At 43.8% G+C, this 18444-nt stretch overlaps 1 protein-coding gene across 1 annotated transcript; it reads right to left on the bottom strand.

Moving 5' to 3' along the window:
* Positions 1 to 421: 421 nt before the first annotated feature.
* Positions 422 to 18422, bottom strand: NDUFA8 (NADH:ubiquinone oxidoreductase subunit A8). Its single transcript, XM_005895071.2, has 4 exons — positions 18266 to 18422; positions 10623 to 10786; positions 4551 to 4716; positions 422 to 742 (listed from the first exon to the last, which is right to left on the bottom strand). The coding sequence occupies exons 1-4, from the start codon at positions 18314 to 18316 to the stop codon at positions 605 to 607; spliced, it is 519 nt and encodes a 172-aa protein (XP_005895133.1). The 5' UTR covers positions 18317 to 18422; the 3' UTR covers positions 422 to 604.
* Between the last annotated feature and the right edge of the window lie 22 nt (positions 18423 to 18444).

The raw sequence follows: 18444 nt of genomic DNA, 5'->3' as shown, positions 1-18444 counted from the left end.
AAGTGGTGGAAGTTTGGTTCTTTAAGGAACTTTGAGCGAGACTGCAGAAGACCCAGCCAGGCGCCCCGCCCATGGCCTGAGTCACAGGCGCAAATGTTTCTGTGCTTCTTCTATCCTGGATGCTTCCCTTGTATGACCTTCAGGGAACTCTATTTGTCTGAGACGTCGGATGGGAAGAAAAATGGAGATTTCAAAATGTGTGAATACAGACTGGTCCTGAGGTGCTGTCGCAGGTAACAAAGCCTCTCCTTTACACATTCACCTGTCCGTGATCCCATGAGGCTCCCCTACTGCACTGGCAGTTGCCTACTTAAAACAGAGAGAGCGAGCGAGGGAACAGGCAGGACCACAAGGAGAAAAAGCAAGGGGAAGTCATCTTTAAAGGCCAGAAGGTTATAGAAAACATAATAAAATACAACTGTTTCCTTTAAAATTTTTAATGGGCAGGAAATGGTATAGAATAACTGCCAAGTCACATAAATTAACGTTTTGGTTAATGTTTGTGATCCCGGAAAGAGCCCTCTATCGGTTGATGCAAACGGTGGGGAGAGTTCACTGCCCGCTGCCTGGGCGCGTGCCTGGGTGTGGGGCCACGGACCCATCTTCACATGGTCCAGAAAAAGAGGCGGCTGCCGTGCCTGGCGGGCTTCAGATCGCCTTCCACCTCAGGGTTGGGCTCTGGCCTCGCTCTTGAGTGATAGGGATTCTCTGGTAAAGGCCGGTCTGTTTTCACTTTGGTGACCTGCGGAGGGAAGAAGAGGAAAAGGGAAGCTGAGAGTCAGGTGTAGGAGCTGTGGCCACAAACACACCTACCGGTCTCCTCTCTGCCCCTGCCTCCTCATCTCTGAAGCCCTAGCACATCACACTCCACCCTGAATACACACTGAAGAACGCCTACTCTGTGCCACTCCGTATGGAAGAAGTTAGGATACAGAAGGGAACAAGATTCACATAGTCCTCGCTGCGGGAGCCAGACAGGAGGCCATACCCGAGGGCTTCCCAGGCAAGTCACGGGGGTGGGGGGCGGGAGAAACAGGACCTCCACCCACCCGCTGTCCTCCAGGGGCCCCAACTATTTCTGAAGGGGGAGTATTTAGCTCCATCTTGAAGGATGAATAGGAACCAATCAGGAAGGCAGAGAAGAAAAGACCTTCCAAGTAAACCAAGAGTACACAGATAGGGAGGGAGGCACGTCCTTAAACAGCCAAAGGACAGGCTGTGCGCCTGGTCCTGTCGTTGAAGACATTATTCCAGTTCGTGCTGACACTCCTCAGAGTCAGCCTGCAGCTTCAGTGGGGCCACCAGGCCAACAGCGGAAGCACCGGGACTTGAAGCCAGCTCTGCCTGCTCCAGAGCCTGTGCTTTTCACATGTTGAGAGATGCTGGGACGCAGGAGCCAGATGATGAAGGGCGGTGAAAAATATGCAAAGACGTTTGAATTTTAATCCAGTGGCAACAGATGCTACTGGAGCAAGGAAGTACTTAATCACATCTGTAGGCCAGGACAGAGTGTGCAAAAGCTAGACTGGGGGTGCTGAGCCAACGGGCCAGGTGAGGGTAGAGCACAGAACTGGGGTTCAAGGGGAGAGGAAGATGGAATTTTACACCCCCATTAGCCCACAGAAGTCTCCATCAGACACCCAGCAGAAACTGTTCTCACTATAAAGATGAGGAAATGGGCCCAGAGAAGCAGAAAGACGGAAGGCCACAGTTATTAACGGTCTTGTTATCTAGTGGTCTCCTAAGCCGCCCCATGTGATACAACCAGATCAATCTTCCCAGATGTACAAATTCAAACACCATTTATTGTGAACAGAGCTTTCATGGACACAGTCTCACAATTCTTATTATAATCACCCTCCGAGGTATAATTATCTCCAGTCCACAGAAGAGGAGCAGAGATGCTGGCATGTCTAAGATCAGGACACTGTAAATGTCAGAGCTGGAGCTAGAACTCCAGTCTTCTGACTACAAGTCCAGAATAGTTTTTCATTTGCTTTTAAAACAGTTTTCTCATCTCTCCGCTATAATTAGAGATCACTAATGGTTCCTTGTTGCTTGACAGAGTATTCCAAATGCCTCCAGCTGGCATTTGAAGCTCCTTTAAGGAATTCAAGATGTCTGTGAAATAAATCTAGAGAAAATAAAAGGGCCCCTTTAAAGGACAAATTACTGTGGAAGGGACAATGAAACAACTTCCTCTTCTGCACCAGACTCAAAACAAAAGGAGCAGAAGCATGTGGTCAAACTAATTACTAGGTAAATGACCTTGGGGATCTGACTGAACTTTCAATTTCCCATCTGTAAACGGGGTCAACAGTAGCTCCCAGGGTTATTAGAATAACACACGTGAAGCGCCTAATGTATGGAGCAGATGCTTCATTAGTTATTTTCAAAATTAACATTATCAGGGCAAAGGAATTACGGGAGAGAGAGCGCAATCCTACCTAGGAAAGGCAGAAACTTCACAGAGACCCGACACCTGAGCTGCGACTGGACGAGGAATTCACCAGGTGCACGTGGCAGGCCAGGGGCCAGGACGCACGAGTGAGCGATGCTGAGTACAGACTCTGTCGGCCAGTTACGACCCTTCTTAGAGACTAAACTCAAGTATAACCAAAGCTGGTAATCTTCTTATGAAATACACTTCTGGAAAGAGTTCAGTAACAATACCTTTTTCTTTGCAAGGTTTTTTAAAAGGGTTAATACAAAGATTCAGGAATAAATATACTTTCTTAACAGCATGATTTGTAAATTCTCCTTTCATGAGACAGAAATAAGAAAAGGCAGTTTTCTTTATTAGAGGTAAAAGTTCTACCACTTTCCAACTTAGAATTATCAACTATTCAAAATAACTTGGTAGACTTCCCTGGTGGGCCAGTGTATAAGACTCTGAGCTCCCAATGCAGGGGGCCCAGGTCCAATCCCTGGTCAGGGAACTAGATCCTGTGTGCCGTAACTAACAGATCTTGTGTAATGCAAAGAAGATGGAAGATCCCGTGTGCCACATTACTAAGACCCAGCGTAACCAAAATAAATAAATACTAAATAAAAATAATTATTTCTTAAAAAAGTAAATAAAAATAATTTGCTCACTTTGGATCAGAATATATACACTACTATATATAAAACAGATAACCAACAAGGACCTATTGTATAGCACAGGGAATTATACTCAGTATACAATAAGAGCATCTAATGATGAGAATATGTTTTAAAAAAGAATATATATACATATTAATATACATGTATAACTGAATCACTTTACTGTACACCTGAAACTAACACAGCACTGTAAATCAACTATATTTCAATAAAAATTTTTCAAAAGTAAAAATAAATAAGTTGTTCACTGCAGCAAAAGAAGGTATCTGAAGGAAATATTTGCCAGATACCAAATAAAATTGCTAAATCATTCCTCTACTTCTGGCAACAAGCTTAAGACCCAACTATCACCCACAGATGCCACACACAAAGGGAAGGAAACATGAATAATTATGGGCCTATGGGTCAACATCATGCTGGGGCTTCACATAACCTCCTTAGCTTAATCCCCACAGAAAAACAGGGACTAATACTGGTCCCATCTTATAACTGTGGTAGGAGAGGAGAGGGTTAGCAATTTGCTCAAGATCCCAGAGCAATGAAGTCATGAAACTAAGATTCAAACCTACTTTCAGATTCCTTTCAAACCAGTCTTTCCCGCCACGCCTTGCTACCTATGCTTCCCAGAAGGAATGGAGGAGACGATGCTTAAGAAGCAGGGACAGTTCAGATCACAAAGGGCCATGCGTCTCAGGATACAGAGGGGATGCTCAGTTTTATGAGCAAATAAGAAGCCCCTTTGAAAAGTTTTTTTTTTTTTTTTAATGGATAGTCATATTTATTTTCCACACAGATCATGCCTATAGTCATCCACCCTGCCCTCCCAGAAGCTCATGTAGCCCAGTTAAGAACGCCTGTCCAGGAAGTGAGGACAGTGTGAGGTTTTAAAATAATATTCCAGGAGATGCTGATCTAGAGGAATTGAGGACTGGATAAAGGAAGACAGAGGGCTAAGTGAAGAAGAGAGATGTTTAGGTTTCTTCTAGCTCTGAGGTTTCAATAGATGGTGGTATCACAGCTGAGACAGGAAATAAAGGAGAAAGTAGGAAAACATGCTTTTAAAACTACAGGTATTACTTAAAAAAAAAAAATCTCAGGTATGCTCCTGAAAAATCAGGCATAACCTCAAACCCATTTCCCCATAATAACCTCAATGTTTTCAACTGACCGAGCCCCTTAAACATTTTATCCTCATCTACTCCCTACTGTTCTTCAGTTAGCTACTAATAATTAACCAATAAGAAACCTGCTCATGCTGGAAGATCTATGTAAAGGCGCATTTCTACTAAGTAAACTCTGGGCTGTGGATAATCACTCCCTAGCTGAGCTGTCTGGTCAGTTTGGATCTGTCACATCAGACCTGAACTCACAAAAGACCCTTTCTGGACCTCCTCCTGCCTTTCCCCACCCTCAGGGAGAGAAAGACCAGCAGGAAATCATGTTACCTTTGACAGGTCCCCCAGGTCCGGCCGCACCCAGCCCAGTTTGTCCAGCACACACTCGTCAAACTGCGCCTGCTGTTTGCGACAGCGACGAAATAGCTGCAGGCCGGAGTAATCGATGCAGGTCCAGTATTCCGTAAAAGGCTCCGCACAGTGCCGCTTTATCTGCCTGGAAAAGAGGGCTTGGTTAGGAGTGTGCGTCTGTGTGTGTGTGTGCATGTGTGCATGCACGTGCGCACTCAGTCACGTCTGATTCTTTGCGACTTCATGGACTGTAGCCTGCCAGGCTCCTCTGTCCATTGGAATTTTCTAGGCAAGAATACTGGAGAGGGTTGCCATTTCCTACTCCTGACCCAGGGATCGAACCAGCATCTCCTGGGTCTCCTGTACTGACAGGCATTTTCTTTTCCACTGCGCCAGCTGGGAAGCCCTTGGTTAGGGGAAGCTCTTTGCAGAACCATGAAAAACAAAAAAGTGGGGAAAAATTTGATACAGACCTCAAACACACAGCCTTGCTTTCTGAAAGGTATGAGAGTACTCTTACCTCACTTGCAAGGCAACCTGGAGATCCTCAGGTTGAGGATCAATATGTAAAAAAAAGATCTGAGGCACACGACCTAATTTCTTTATACAGCAAAAATAAATAAAAAGAAATTCCAAAAGACTGTCACCTGGGACTTCCCCGTACTCTAGTGGCTAAGACTCCATGCTCCCAATGCAGAGGGCCTGGATTCAGAACTAGATCCAACGTGTTGCAACTAAGACCCGACACAGCTAAATACATTAATAAATACATATTTTTAAAACAAAAAAGGTCTAAGGTGTATATATTTTCCTCAGATAACTCACTTGGGACCTATTTATTCCCCTTAGATCCAATTCTAAAGTTTACCAGCTTTGAAATTTTAGAAGAGAGGGAGGCATACTCAGAGATGTGGTGCTGACAGAAGTCAGAGGCGACAGAAAATGACAAAGGAGGAGACGGAATTATAAAAAGCAAATTCACAAATTGACAAGGATCTTCTGATCTTGGGGGCCAATCAGTGTAGAGGCAGACCACTCTCCACACCTCCAAAGCTCAAGGACTTCATTCTACTTGTGCACTGAACAAAAACAGAGATTAATTCTTGTCATTAATAAGGAAGTTAAACTATATTTGCTCTCTTAAGAAGCAACATAAAATATAATTCATTTTGTGGTCACCAAAAGTGGTTGAAGGAAAAGTAACTTGTGTATGAAAGGGATAAGCCATTATTTTGCAAAATTCCCCTTCTCTTACCATTCAACCTTGCTAGTAATCAAATAAATGCGAATTCAGGCAAGAATAAAATACTGTTATTTTATGTAAAAGGCTATCTGAGGCAGTGGAAGAAGCGTAGAGTGCCTCCTTCCCCTGTTGGAATAATAATGAAGAACTTACTTGTCATTTTCCAAGAACCTAGCTACAATGAACACAGGAATCATATTTAACATAAGAACTTCAGAGGTGGCTGAAGAAAATACAAAAGAAAAACTGGCTTTTCATTCCTGCTCAGTCCCGCTCCTGTAAGGCAACCAATGGATATCAGTTTCTTACACCCTTCCAGGGTGTAACTGACACCCTTCCAGGTATTTTGAGAATAACCTTTGGAAGGGTGACAGGAGGTACAAGAGGAAGGAAGAAGGAATGTCAAAGCCTAGGGAGCTTTTCAGAGTTATCTCTAGTCTCACTAACCTAGACTTCTATGGTACGGGGGCAGGAGGAGAAGGGGACGACAGAGGATGAGATGGCTGGATGGCATCACTGACTCGATGGACATGAGTCTGAGTGAACTCCGGGAGTTGGTGATGGACAGGGAGGCCTGGCGTGCTGCAATTCATGGGGCGCAAAGAGTCGGACACGACTGAGTGACTGAACTGAACTGAACTGAACTGAACCTTGACTAAAGAAACTAGGAACTAAAGAGCCTCTTGATGAAGGTGACAGAGGAGAATGAAAAAGCTGGCTTAAAAGTCAACATTCAAAAAATGAAGATCATGGCATCTGATCCCATCACTTCATGGCAAATAGATGGGGAAACAATGGAAACAGTGACAGACTATTTACTTGGGCTCCAAAATCACTGTGGACAGTGACTGCAGCTAGGAAATTAAAGGAGCTGCTTGCTCCTTGGAAGAAAAGTAATGACAAACCTAGACAGCATATTAAAAAGCAGAGACATTTCTTTGCCTACAAAGGTCCGCAGAGTCAAAGCTATGGTTTTTCCAGTAGTCATGTATGGATGTGAGAGCTGGACAATAAAAAAGGCTGAGTGCCGAAGAATTGATGCCTTCGAACTGTGGTGCTGGAGAAGACTCTTGAGAGTCCCTTGGACAGCAAGATCAAACCAGTCAATCCTAGAGGAAATCAATCCTGAATATTCATTGGAAGGATTGATGCTGAAGCTGAAGCTCCAATACTCTGGCCACTTTATGCTAAGAGCCGACTCACTGGAAAAGACCCTGATGGTAGGAAAGACTGAAGGCAGGAGGAGAAGGGGACACCAGAGGATGAGATGGTTGGATGGCATCACTGAATAATGGACATGAGTTTGAGCAAGCTCTGGGAGATGGTGATGGACAGAGAAGCCTGGCATGTTGCATGCAGTCCACGGGGTTGCAAAGAGTCGGACACAACTGAGCGACTACACAAAACCTTGACTTGAGAATCATGCTTGGTAGTGAGCTAGCACGACCAGTTGGAACTTTGCACTCCTCCAATATGCTGTGGCACAAGAAGGGTGCAAACCATTACTCTGGCACTGAGGCTGTGATCTGGACTCTGCTACCCTGGCACCTACATGAACAAACAATTATCTACTAGTTCATACAGCAGGAGACTTCAGCATCCTGGAAGCTTGTGAAATCCAAACACTTCTCACTTATACATACTTTCTTTGAGTCAAAGGAAAAATGCTTTGCCAAAGTTCTTAGAAAATAAAAAGCTTTCAAATGAATACATATTCCACCTTATTAGCAATCAAATGAATACAAATTCAAGCAGGAATAAAATACCATTTTGTACCTATCAATGTTTAAATCAAATGCAATGCTGGTGACGCATATCAGGATACAGTGCTGAGTACAGCATAAACTGACCCAACTTCAAAAGACAGGGCAACTGTAATTCAAGAGCCATAAATCATGTTCAAAGCCTTTTAAAGAATAATCTCATTGCTGGGAAATGTATGCTAATTTATTAATTAAAAAATGAAAATGATCTCTACACAAATATAACCACTGCAGATTTATCCAAAACAATCAAAAACAGAAATCAACAATGATGTTTAGTAACAAGAATCATAAGGTACATTATGACTGGTTTATCTACCAGTGGAATATTAGACAGCCATTAAAAATGCCCTTATGGCAGAAAGTGAAGAGGAACTAAAAAGCCTCTTGATAAACGTGAAAGAGGACAGTGAAAAAGTTGGCGAAAACGAAGATCATGGCATCCGGTCCCATCACTTCATGGGAAATAGATGGGGAAACAGTGGAAACAATGTCAGACTTTATTTTTCTGGGCTCCAAAATCACTGCAGATGGTGACTGCAGCCATGAAATTAAAAGACGCTTACTCCTTGGAAGAAAAGTTATGACCAACCTAGATAGCATATTCAAAAGCAGAGACATTACTTTGCCAACAAAGGTCCATCTAGTCAAGGCTACGGTTTTTCCAGTGGTCATGTATGGATGTGACAGTTGGACTGTGAAGAAGGCTGAGCGCCCAAGAATTGATGCTTTTGAACTGTGGTGTTGGAGAAGACTCTTGAGAGTCCCTTGGACTGCAAGGAGATCCAACCAGTCCATTCTGAAGGAGATTAGCCCTGGGATTTCTTTGGAAGAAATGATGCTAAAGCTGAAACTCCAGTACTTTGGCCACCTCATGCGAAGAGCTGACTCATTGGAAAAGATTCTGATGCTGGGAGGGACTGGGGGCAGGAGGAGAAGGGGACGACAGAGGAGGAGATGGCCGGATGGCATCACTGACTCGATGGACTTGAGTCTGGGTGAACTCTGGGAGTTGGTGATGGACAGGGAGGCCTGGCGTGCTGCGATTCATGGGGTCGCAAAGAGTGGGACGCGACTGAACTGAACTGAACTGAAAAATTATGATCACAAAGAGGGAGCAACTTGAAAGAATGTTTCCAATAGTTTCAAGAGAAAAATGAGTATTTCAAATGAACACACACACTATGACTTTTAAGTACAAAGTATCTCTGCTTGTAGACAAAGACAGCAAAAGCAAGAAAGAAGGAAAACAGCTATTGTGTGAATAGCTCTTACGTCACTGTAGGGGACATCTGTTCATTTGTCTAGTCAGCAGTCATTCCCCATTCTTCTGGAACATCCTTCAGATTCTCCTTTGGGGAACAACCACTCCCTATGGCTTGGCAATGTGATTCAGATGAGTCTAAGTCTACTCCCCACTTACGGCAAGGCTTGCCCAGTCACAGTATTTTCTCTCTCAAAACCTAACTAATTCAGAGACACATACATGAAGTCGACCAGCCAGGACAATGAGACTCAGTTCCAGGAACCTCAGCTCATGCTACTGGGGGGCACTCCATCTGGGTCTGCTAAGTAAGGAGCCTAGAAGCTTCGAGTGGCTAGAGGCCATTTCTGCTACAGCAAGGAAAGTCTCTTTGAAAATGAGTTTGATAGAGAAAAGCAAAACTAAGAAACTGAGGGGAGAAGAGGTGAAGCAAAAAGACACCAAGTAGTTATGAAATTATTTAAGCCCTTGGATCCAGCCCTGCCTGATGCCAATCCCATTTTTGGACTTTACACTTACATGAGTCAATTCCTTATGAATTCAGTTTCTGTCCCCTTGAGTTTTGACTAATATGGTTATTAAAACATTTTCCTACAATTACAATTTGGACTTTTTCTACTTACAGTACTTAGTGGCCTATCTAAACATTTGACTCTAAACACACCTTCCTTTCCATCATAACTGTGTGTCCTACAGTAATGATGATGATAACAAACTAGTGAATGCCTGACAGCTAGCAAGCACTGTTCTTAGTTGCTTTTATGTGCCTTTTCAAATTTCTCACAACAATCTTATATAACAGGTATTACTCTATTTTGGAAATTGTAATTCACAGAGATTAAAGAACATGCCAGTATTCACAATAGACAAGACATGGAAAACAACCTAAACGCCCATCAATAACTGAACAGATAAAGAAGATGTGGGAGGGTGGGTGTACACAATGGACTCCTGCACGCTAAGTGGCGTCAGTCGTGTCCACCTCTTTGCGACACCGTGGACTGCAGCCCATCAGGCTCCTCTGTCCATGGGAGTCTCCAAGCAAGAATACTGGAGTGGGTTGCCATGCCCTCCTGCAGGGGAGCTTCCTGACCCAGGGATTGAACCTGCATCCCTTTCATCTCCTGCATTGGCAGGTGGGTTCTTTACCACTAGTGCTACCTGGGAACCCTGTACAATGGAATCCTACTCAGCCATAAAACAGAATGAAATAATGCCATTTACAATAACACAGACAGACCTAGAGATTAAACTAAGTGACGTCAGACAGAGACAACTACAGTATGATATCACTTATCTGCAGGATCTAAAATACAGCACAAACACACATATCTATGAAACAGACTCACGGATACAGAAATGCAAATTATTATATGTGGGATGGATTTAAAAAACAAGATATTACTGTATAGCACAGGGAACTAGAGTCAATATTCTGTGATAAGCTATAATGGAAAAGAATATTAAAAAAAAAGAACACACATATATATAACTGAATCACTCTTGTCGTACAGCAGAAATCAGTAACATTGTATAATGCCACATTAACAGTATAAATCAACTCAACTTCAAAAAAAATTAAAAAAGAAAAAGAACATGCCAAATAATAAAAACACATAACAATTGTGAGCTTTATAGTGGTCTATCTGATTGCAAAGCCTTCTATTTCCTACCAGAATTAGTAAAATTATCCTTCCACTTAATTTAGCTGGACATTCACCAAGAAGATAACACACACCTTGATGATTCAGCCCACCCGCACTTAGGTGAAAAGATCCTACCTGAAGAACTCCAGGGCACATTGGTTGACAAGCTTGCCTTCCTCTAAACATCGCCGGGGGTCCTTCTCTTCCCACCGGCATAGCATGAACTCCTTGTTGGGCTTGTCGCACTGAGCTCCGTAGTGATGGGCCGCAGCTTTCAGCACAGACGAACTGACTTTCACCTGGGGAGAGGGACGGGGGAGAAGGATCACAGATTCGTGACCAGAACACCAGGTCCTCAACCTCTCCTTGAGATCATCAAGGCAGAGGGAACAGGAAGGTACTCTTGTTCTGACTTGACCCAGAAAACACACCTGTGTAATAATCTCATCAGGCTGATATCACCAACTTCCACTTTAGACATAAGGGAACGGCAGCCCCAACAGAATCCTTAGATCTTTGTGAGACAGAAAGCAGAACTCTGAAGGGAGATGGAGGCTTCGGGGATGTAAGGGGAGGAACCAACCCTGAGGAGCATGGATGAGTCTCCTTTCCAGGAATAACAGTGGAAAGATATGTAAAATTTCCAGAAGATGACAGAATCACAGAAGATTAGAGACCAGAGGGGACCAATGAGAGCTGATAGTCCACCAAGTTATTATTAAGAATAAAGTACTGCATTTGTGAACTTTGTGAAGTTCAGAATGTATTCAAGGCAGCCATCCCTACAACTACACCAGTCGCACTCACTCGCAGCCCAGCAGTTTCTCGAGAAGCACAGAGTAGCCAGCCAGCTCACCATACTGCCCAGAGCCTGTCTAGCAGCTGCTGCAGCAGGGGTCCCGCTGGCCTCTTTTCCGGTACCAGTACCGCGGCAGTTTTAATTACTGTTTGTTGTCTGGGAAGACCATCTTCCTCAGCAGCCCTCCTTTTCAAAACTGGTCCAGCTGTTCTTACAGATGAGCACCCCTCCCCCGATAGTTTGCATTGCAGTCGTGCTAAGTCTAGTTATATATCAAATTAGAATGGAAAGGGCACTTTTACAATACTGGGTCTCTGCTCACATTTTATCTCCCCAGAGAGTCTCTCCCTGATCATCTTAGATAAGCTAGCACCTGTGGTCACTCGATCTGTGACCACTGGAACGTAAGCTCCAAGAGGGCAGGGGTTTTGTTTTCAACAGAAGTCCACTACTGTAGAGATGCCCATTCTCCCTAAATTCTAATTAAGGTGATATTTACCATGGTCCACCAAGCACCCAAAACAGTGCTGAGCACAAGGAGCTGTCACAAATGAGAACAAGACAGGGTAAAACAAGGCATTAAATACTTGGCTTGTGATGGCAGCTGGGGAACAAGAGCAGAAAGAGAAATTGGGGAAGGGGGGCAGATTTTTCTAGCCGTGGGAAGGAAACCCCTGACACAGAGGCCTGGAGAGGATGGGGTGGAGAGACTGGGTTTGTGTGGCTGAAGGAGGAAGTATGGACCAGGAGTGGGGAGATGAGGCTGGTACAGCCAAGGGGCTGGTCGTGTAGAGGGTGCTCTCTGGGGGCACCAGTGGCTTTTATACCTGGTGCATAGCACTCACTCCAGACAGGCAGCAAGGGATGTAACAGTTACAGGAGAGGTTAAGACTATCTGGGCGATCCTTCTCATCCAGAACATAGTTATCAGTATGTCTCTCCAGTTAGCTCATTCTCACTTCCCTCGGTTAAAATTAGTTTCCCATACAGGAATCTTGCATGTTTCTTATTTATTTCTTAATGTTCTCATATTTTGGATACTCTCTAGATAGGTTATATTTCCCTTACATTTTCAAGTTAGTTATTGCTAGTCTGTACACTGCATCTTCTCTACAGCCATACTTCACTAACTCTCATCAGTTCTGATAGGCAACTCCAGAGGATTAACAGAAAAGCTTCCATGTACAAGTAAAAACTGCCTCCCTTCCTCTCTGATGTGCTTAGTCGCTCAGTTGTGTCCGACTCTTTGCAACCCCAGAGACTGTAGCCCACCAGGCTCCTCTGTCCGTGGGGATTCTCCAGGTAAGAATACTGGAGTGGGTTGCCATGCCCTCCTCCAGGGAATCTTCCTGTCCTGGGGACTGAACTCAGGTCTCCCACATTGTAGGCAGACTCTTTACCATCTGAGCCCCCAGGGAAGCCCTCCTCTCTGATAGTTACTTCTTTACCTTCTTCTCCTTTCCTCTCTTAATGCTCTGACCAGAAGTTCCAGGATGACACAGAGAAACAGCAATGATGGCAGGCTTCCCTGCTTTGTTCCCAACTTTAAAGTAGTTTGGCATGATAAGGGCTGTTGGTGTCTGGGATATACTTGCCTACACGTTCCTCATTAGGGAAGTTTCTTTCTAATCATAACTGGCTTTGTTTCACTGCTGATTCCTCCACCAGGAAAGACTGAAATTTTCAGGTTTATTTTTCATTAATCTATAAATGTCATGAAGAGCATTAACAGATTTTCTAAAACCGATCCAGTGTACTCGAGTAAAATCTAGTCTGTCCTCGTGCATTATGCTTAAGATACCACTGGATTTGATTTGTAAATATCAAGAATTTTTGCATGAGAATAATTTTATATTATTTATAATAATAAAATTTTTATTATTTCATTTTTTACAAACTTCACATAGCCTTAGGTTAAGTTATTATTATTTTTAATAAGACCAAAGGCAAGAAAAGATGAAAAGATAATTCATCTAAACACTATAGGAAGAGAATAAAGTTATGGCTGTGACTACTATTACATGGGCTTTCCTGGTGGCTCAGATGGTAAAGACTCCACCTGCAATGCAAAAGACCTGGGTTTGATCCCTGGGTTGGGACGATCCCCTGAAGAAGGGAATGGCTACCCACTCCAGTATTCTTGCCTGGAGAATTCCATGAACAGAAGAGTTTGGCAGGCTACAGTCTATGGGGTCCAAGAGTCAGACATGACTGAGCGAGCGACTAACACGACACTAATATTACAACTGTTAAAATTATCAAAGCAAAGGTGAATTTAGGATGGAAGTGAAATTTGCCATGACAATTCTAATAAGTTTCTTTACACATCTGTTAAAATTCTGCATTCCAGTTTTTGATAACAGTTTATTTCAGTTAGTTGAGTGGTACATGCTTGCTTGCTGTATTATCTATAGAGGGCTGGGAGACTAAAAATCAAGACAAACTATTTTTAAAGCCTAATATATTTTTTAAATTAAGTTAGCTGTATTGATTTCCTTGTTGAATGCCTTAGAACATCTTTAAATGGCTGATTTAATTACTCCGATGCTTCCACAGCTATCATGCCACCAAAAGTCTATGGCTTTCTTTGCCTTACTTCCTTGCCAATGTCTTACTCCAATCTAGGCATGCCCATGCTGTTGAGCACATAATAGAATACCCTGTTGCAGGGAAATCAAGGCTGAGAACTCACTGAACTTATTTCCTGAGGAAGAGGAGCCAAGTGCTCAAGATGGCATGGCACATCAGTGGCAAGCAGAGAACTGGCAGGAGAGACTGTGACCTCCCGTTGCGCGGCTTGCCACTACATCGCGACCACGGATGTTGCCAACAGCCCTCACCTGCTTCTTCACTAAGACTGATTTGAGTTCCAGCATAAACCACATCCTTGCACAGCTGTTTACCGTGAATACCCTCTCAGATCCATTCAGCTCCCTTTGTCTCAAAAGAACACAGAATTTCAACACCCTTCTTTATCTGTCCCCGTAACAGCCTCACTGCACACCAGGTTTATACAGTCTGCAGGTGTGGAAAGGGGGGCAGAAAAAGTCCCACAATCTACAAGCAACCTTCTAGTCCTATTCTCTCTTCCTTACACCCAATCGGCACTTTTTTTTTTTATTGGAGTACTTAATTTATACTAGGCTTTGTATTTTGCTTAATTTACATAAAATGGAGGATGACAGTACTCAGCTGATGGAACTGTTGTGAGGCTTAAGTGAGTCAATACACATAAAAATATTATGAAGTGCCTAGCACATAGAAGTGCATCGTAAATAAGTTCAGTTCAGCTGCTTAGTCGTGTCTGACTCTTTGTGACCCCATGGACTGCAGCATGTCAGGCCTCCCTGTCCTTCACTAACTCCCAGAGCTTGATTAAACTCATGTCCATCAAGTTCGTGATGCTATGCAACCATTTAATCCTCTGTCGTCCCCTTTTCCTCCTGCCTTCAATCTTGCCCAGCATCAGGGTCTTTTCCAATGAGTCAGTTCTTCACATCAGGTGGCCAAAGTATTACAGTTTCAGCTTCAGAATCAGTCCTTCCAATGAATTCTCAGGATTAATTTCTTTTAGGATTGACTGGCTGGATCTCCTTGCAGTCCAAGAGACTCTCAAGAGTCTTCTCTAGCACCACAGTTCAAAAGCATGAATTCTTTGGCACTCAGCTTTCTTTACGGTCCAACTCTCACATCCATACATAACTACTGGAAAAACCATAGCTTTGACCAGATGGACCTCTGAAGGCAAAGTAATGTCTCTGCTTTTTAATATGCTGTCTAGGTTGATCACAGCTTTTCTTCCAAGGAGCAAGCATCTTTTAATTTCATGGCTGCAGTCACCATCTGCAGTGATTTTTGAAGCCCCAAAAAATAAAGTCTCTCACTGTTTCCCCATCTACTTGCCATGAAGTGATGGGACTGGATACCATGATCTTAGTTTTCTGAATGTTGCATTTTAAGCCAACTTTTTCATTCTCCTCTTTCACTTTCATCAAAAGGCTCTTTACTTCTTTGCTTTCTGCCATAAGGGTTGTGTCAGCTGCGTATCCGAGGTTATTGATATTTCTCCTGGCAATCTTGATTCCATCTTGTGTTTCATCCAGCCTGGCATTTCAAATGATGTACTCTGCATGTAAGCAGGATGACAATATACAGCCTTGACATACTCCTTTCCCAATTTGGAAACAGTTTGCTGTTCCATGTCCAGTTTTAACCGTTGCTTCTTGACCTGCATCCAGATTTCTCAGGAGACATCATAAATACTGGCCATTATTTTTATTCAAAATGTTCAATGTGTCCTAAGAGTTTCCTGCACAAAGCTTCTGACTAGTCTTCCAGAGGCATGTGTCATTAACTCCAAGGTCAATGAGGTCCAAAATAGGTTTAACTTGCTTCTCAAACCCACTGCTTCTGGCTCCCTCAGTCCTATTGTCAGGGTGCAAATCTGACATTGATTCCTCAACCTTTCCTGCCTCTGCTAAGTCATTGCTAAGTCTGAGCAATCCTAGATAAACATGTTCTTTCCTCTCTGTAAGCACAGTCACCAATCGTATTGGAGTCAATAATATCTTCCTCAGTTATTTCAACAGCCACCAAGACTGGTCCCCTTGCTCTTCTTATTCCTCTCTTTCAATCATTCTTCATAGAACTGCTGTCCTAAAAGACAATTCTTACGTTACTCTGCTATTAAATCTGCGACAAAACCCTTGAAGGAGTCACGCTTAACAGCAGACTAAAGCCTAAGTTTCTTACAAGGTATTCAAAGCTTTCTGGATCCCAACTATCCTTCTGCCTTCTCAATACACCAGACTTCAAAAAAGTACTGGCTGTTCTCTAGCACCCGGAACTCACTGTTCCCAGACCTGTCTTTTGGTCCCACCTGCTTACCTTTCAGATCCTGTCTCATTTAGAAAGCTCTTCTCTCCATATCTGCCTAGAAATACCATCCTGCAAGTGCCATTTAGCCAAGTTTCACATTATGCCCAAGAAGTGCTTTCAGTTCCCTTCACTGCCTCAGAGGATTAGACAGCTGGAAGCACTTCATTTTACAAATAAAATAACTGTCTGCAAACAGGAAAACTGACTAATCAAGGTAACCAAATGGCTGCTGCTGCTGCTAAGTCACTTCAGTCGTGTCCGACTCTGTGTGACCCCACAGACAGCAGCCCACCAGGCTCCCCCGTCCCTGGGATTCTCCAGGCAAGAACATTGGAGTAGGTTGCCAAACCAAATGGCTAGGCCTAGAATTTAAATACAACTTCAAATCCTCTCTTCTTTATTTTTATTTTTGGCCCTGCCTTCCAGCAGGTGGAATCTCAGTTCCTCATCCAAGGATGGAACCCATGACCCTTGTAGTTGAAGTACAGAGTTCTAACCACTGGAACCCCAGGAAGTCCCCTACTCTCTTTTCTTAAATCATATTTGCCCTCGTCCATAGCATTTAATCATATTTTGTCCTGTATTTTAGTTATTTATGCAATTATCTGCTTCTCAATTCAACTGTGTGAACTCTAATGGCAAATTTATTCCAGAAATAGAATACACCCAAGAAGCAGAACCTCAGATGACTGTTGAACCAAATTAGAGTGCCAATGAAAAAAACAGCAACTCAAAGTCTTAATCCAGCTTCACAGAGGGTAAGAAACAAACGGAGTGCTGGCAGAACCTACTCCCCACCTTTTGGTAAATGTCACTTTATTAAAAAGTCCCCAAACACAGCTAAAACTCTTTTCATTCAAGGAAAATAATAGTTTCCATTCTCACAGGCATATAGGATGAAATGAAGTACCTAGGTAAAATACTCAATACTGGACCTGTGATATAATTTTTGGCATGCAATTTTACATCTTCCTCTTTCTCCTCCAATGTAGCCTGATTATCCAGTCCTGCTCTAACACTTCCTTGCCTTAAAATCTTCCACAGTTCCCCATCACCTCACCTATGGGATTCAAAGTCCAAATTGCTCAGTCTGCCCCTGTGAAAGTCGCAACCGAGCCCTACCTCAGCCTCAGGTACCTCTCCAGGCTCAGTCACTGTTGCTTTCCACCAAGAGTCACATCAAACAGCAAAACACAAAATTCTGCTAAGCCTTCTTGATCTTCTGAGCTTTTGCCTCTAATACGGTCATTTAAAAGTATGGCTTTAAAATTCACAACTGGGTTCATATTGTAGCTCTACAGTGTGAGGTGTGACCATGGGCAAATCACTTCCTTCAGGATTGTATCTATAACGTGGAGAGATCAATTATATCCTCACCTGGCTGGGAGGAGTCTATGAATTAATGTCTGTTGTTAGCATCCTGCCTGAGTCTAGTGTTTGCTATAATTAGTATTATCGGTCTTCACTTCTCACAGCTCTAACTACACTGTACTGTAACTGAACTGTTTCCCTATTAGATTATAAACTCCCTGATGTCAGGGTCTATCTCATTTTCCAGTGTATGTGCATATGGTAATTATTCAAATGACAGCTCTTGAGGAAATGAATGCTTTAAATGATCTTTTACCAAACACTTTCCCAGGCTGTTAGCTAATTCGCTCTCCAATACTATCTCCTTTTTCTCCGGCTTTCGAGCTCCATTCCAACGCACTCTGCAGCGACAAGGCTACTTTAAGGTGACTGTCTCTCTCCCTCGACTGTGAGCACCCGGGGCTGTACACTCACTTTGCAGAGACGTTTGAGTACTAAGTGACATGAAGTCAAAGGACCCTGGTTGGTGCTTAATAAGAAATACCACTATTATTCACGTAAAGGAGAAGCAGGTTGCTGCCGGGAAGCGGAGAGTTCTCGAGCTACTGAAAGATGGGTCTCCCCGAGCTGACGGGGGCACGTCCGAGGGTCAACCTGTGTACATGTTGAGGGCATTGGGTTGGGATGGGAGGTCCGGGGCCCAGGGTCCGCTGAGTGCAAGCCCGGCTGGGCCTAGGCCCGGGAAGCTGCAGCCCTGTGCCCCGCTTGCCTTCCTCCGGACGAGTCTCACCTCCTGCACTTTCAGATCCTCCAGAGAGGGCAGCTCCACTATCCCCGGCATGATGGCTGTAGCCGCGACCCCGAGGAGGTGCCAGCTGCCGCGTCTCCCCCGTCTCCTTGAACTCCCCTTCCGAACTCGGAGGCCACCTAGCGTCTGCGCAGGCGCGGCGGCGGCGGCACGCAGGCGCA

Source organism: Bos mutus, chromosome 11 (genome assembly GCF_027580195.1).
Source record: "Bos mutus isolate GX-2022 chromosome 11, NWIPB_WYAK_1.1, whole genome shotgun sequence".
Taxonomy (NCBI): Eukaryota; Metazoa; Chordata; class Mammalia; order Artiodactyla; family Bovidae; genus Bos; species Bos mutus.
Note: the sequence above shows the minus strand (reverse complement) of the source record. Positions and strands in the feature narration are given on the sequence as shown.

Bases quoted from the DNA above. Each gene is read 5' to 3' on its own strand.
- NDUFA8 (XM_005895071.2), bottom strand. From the start codon at position 18,316: ATGCCGGGGATAGTGGAGCTGCCCTCTCTGGAGGATCTGAAAGTGCAG. The intron at 10,787-18,265 runs GTGAGACTCGTC...CCCTCTCCCCAG, and splicing joins AGGATCTGAAAGTGCAGGAG to GTGAAAGTCAGTTCGTCTGT. The intron at 743-4,550 runs GTAACATGATTT...TTCCCTCCGCAG, and splicing joins ACCTGGGGGACCTGTCAAAG to GTCACCAAAGTGAAAACAGA.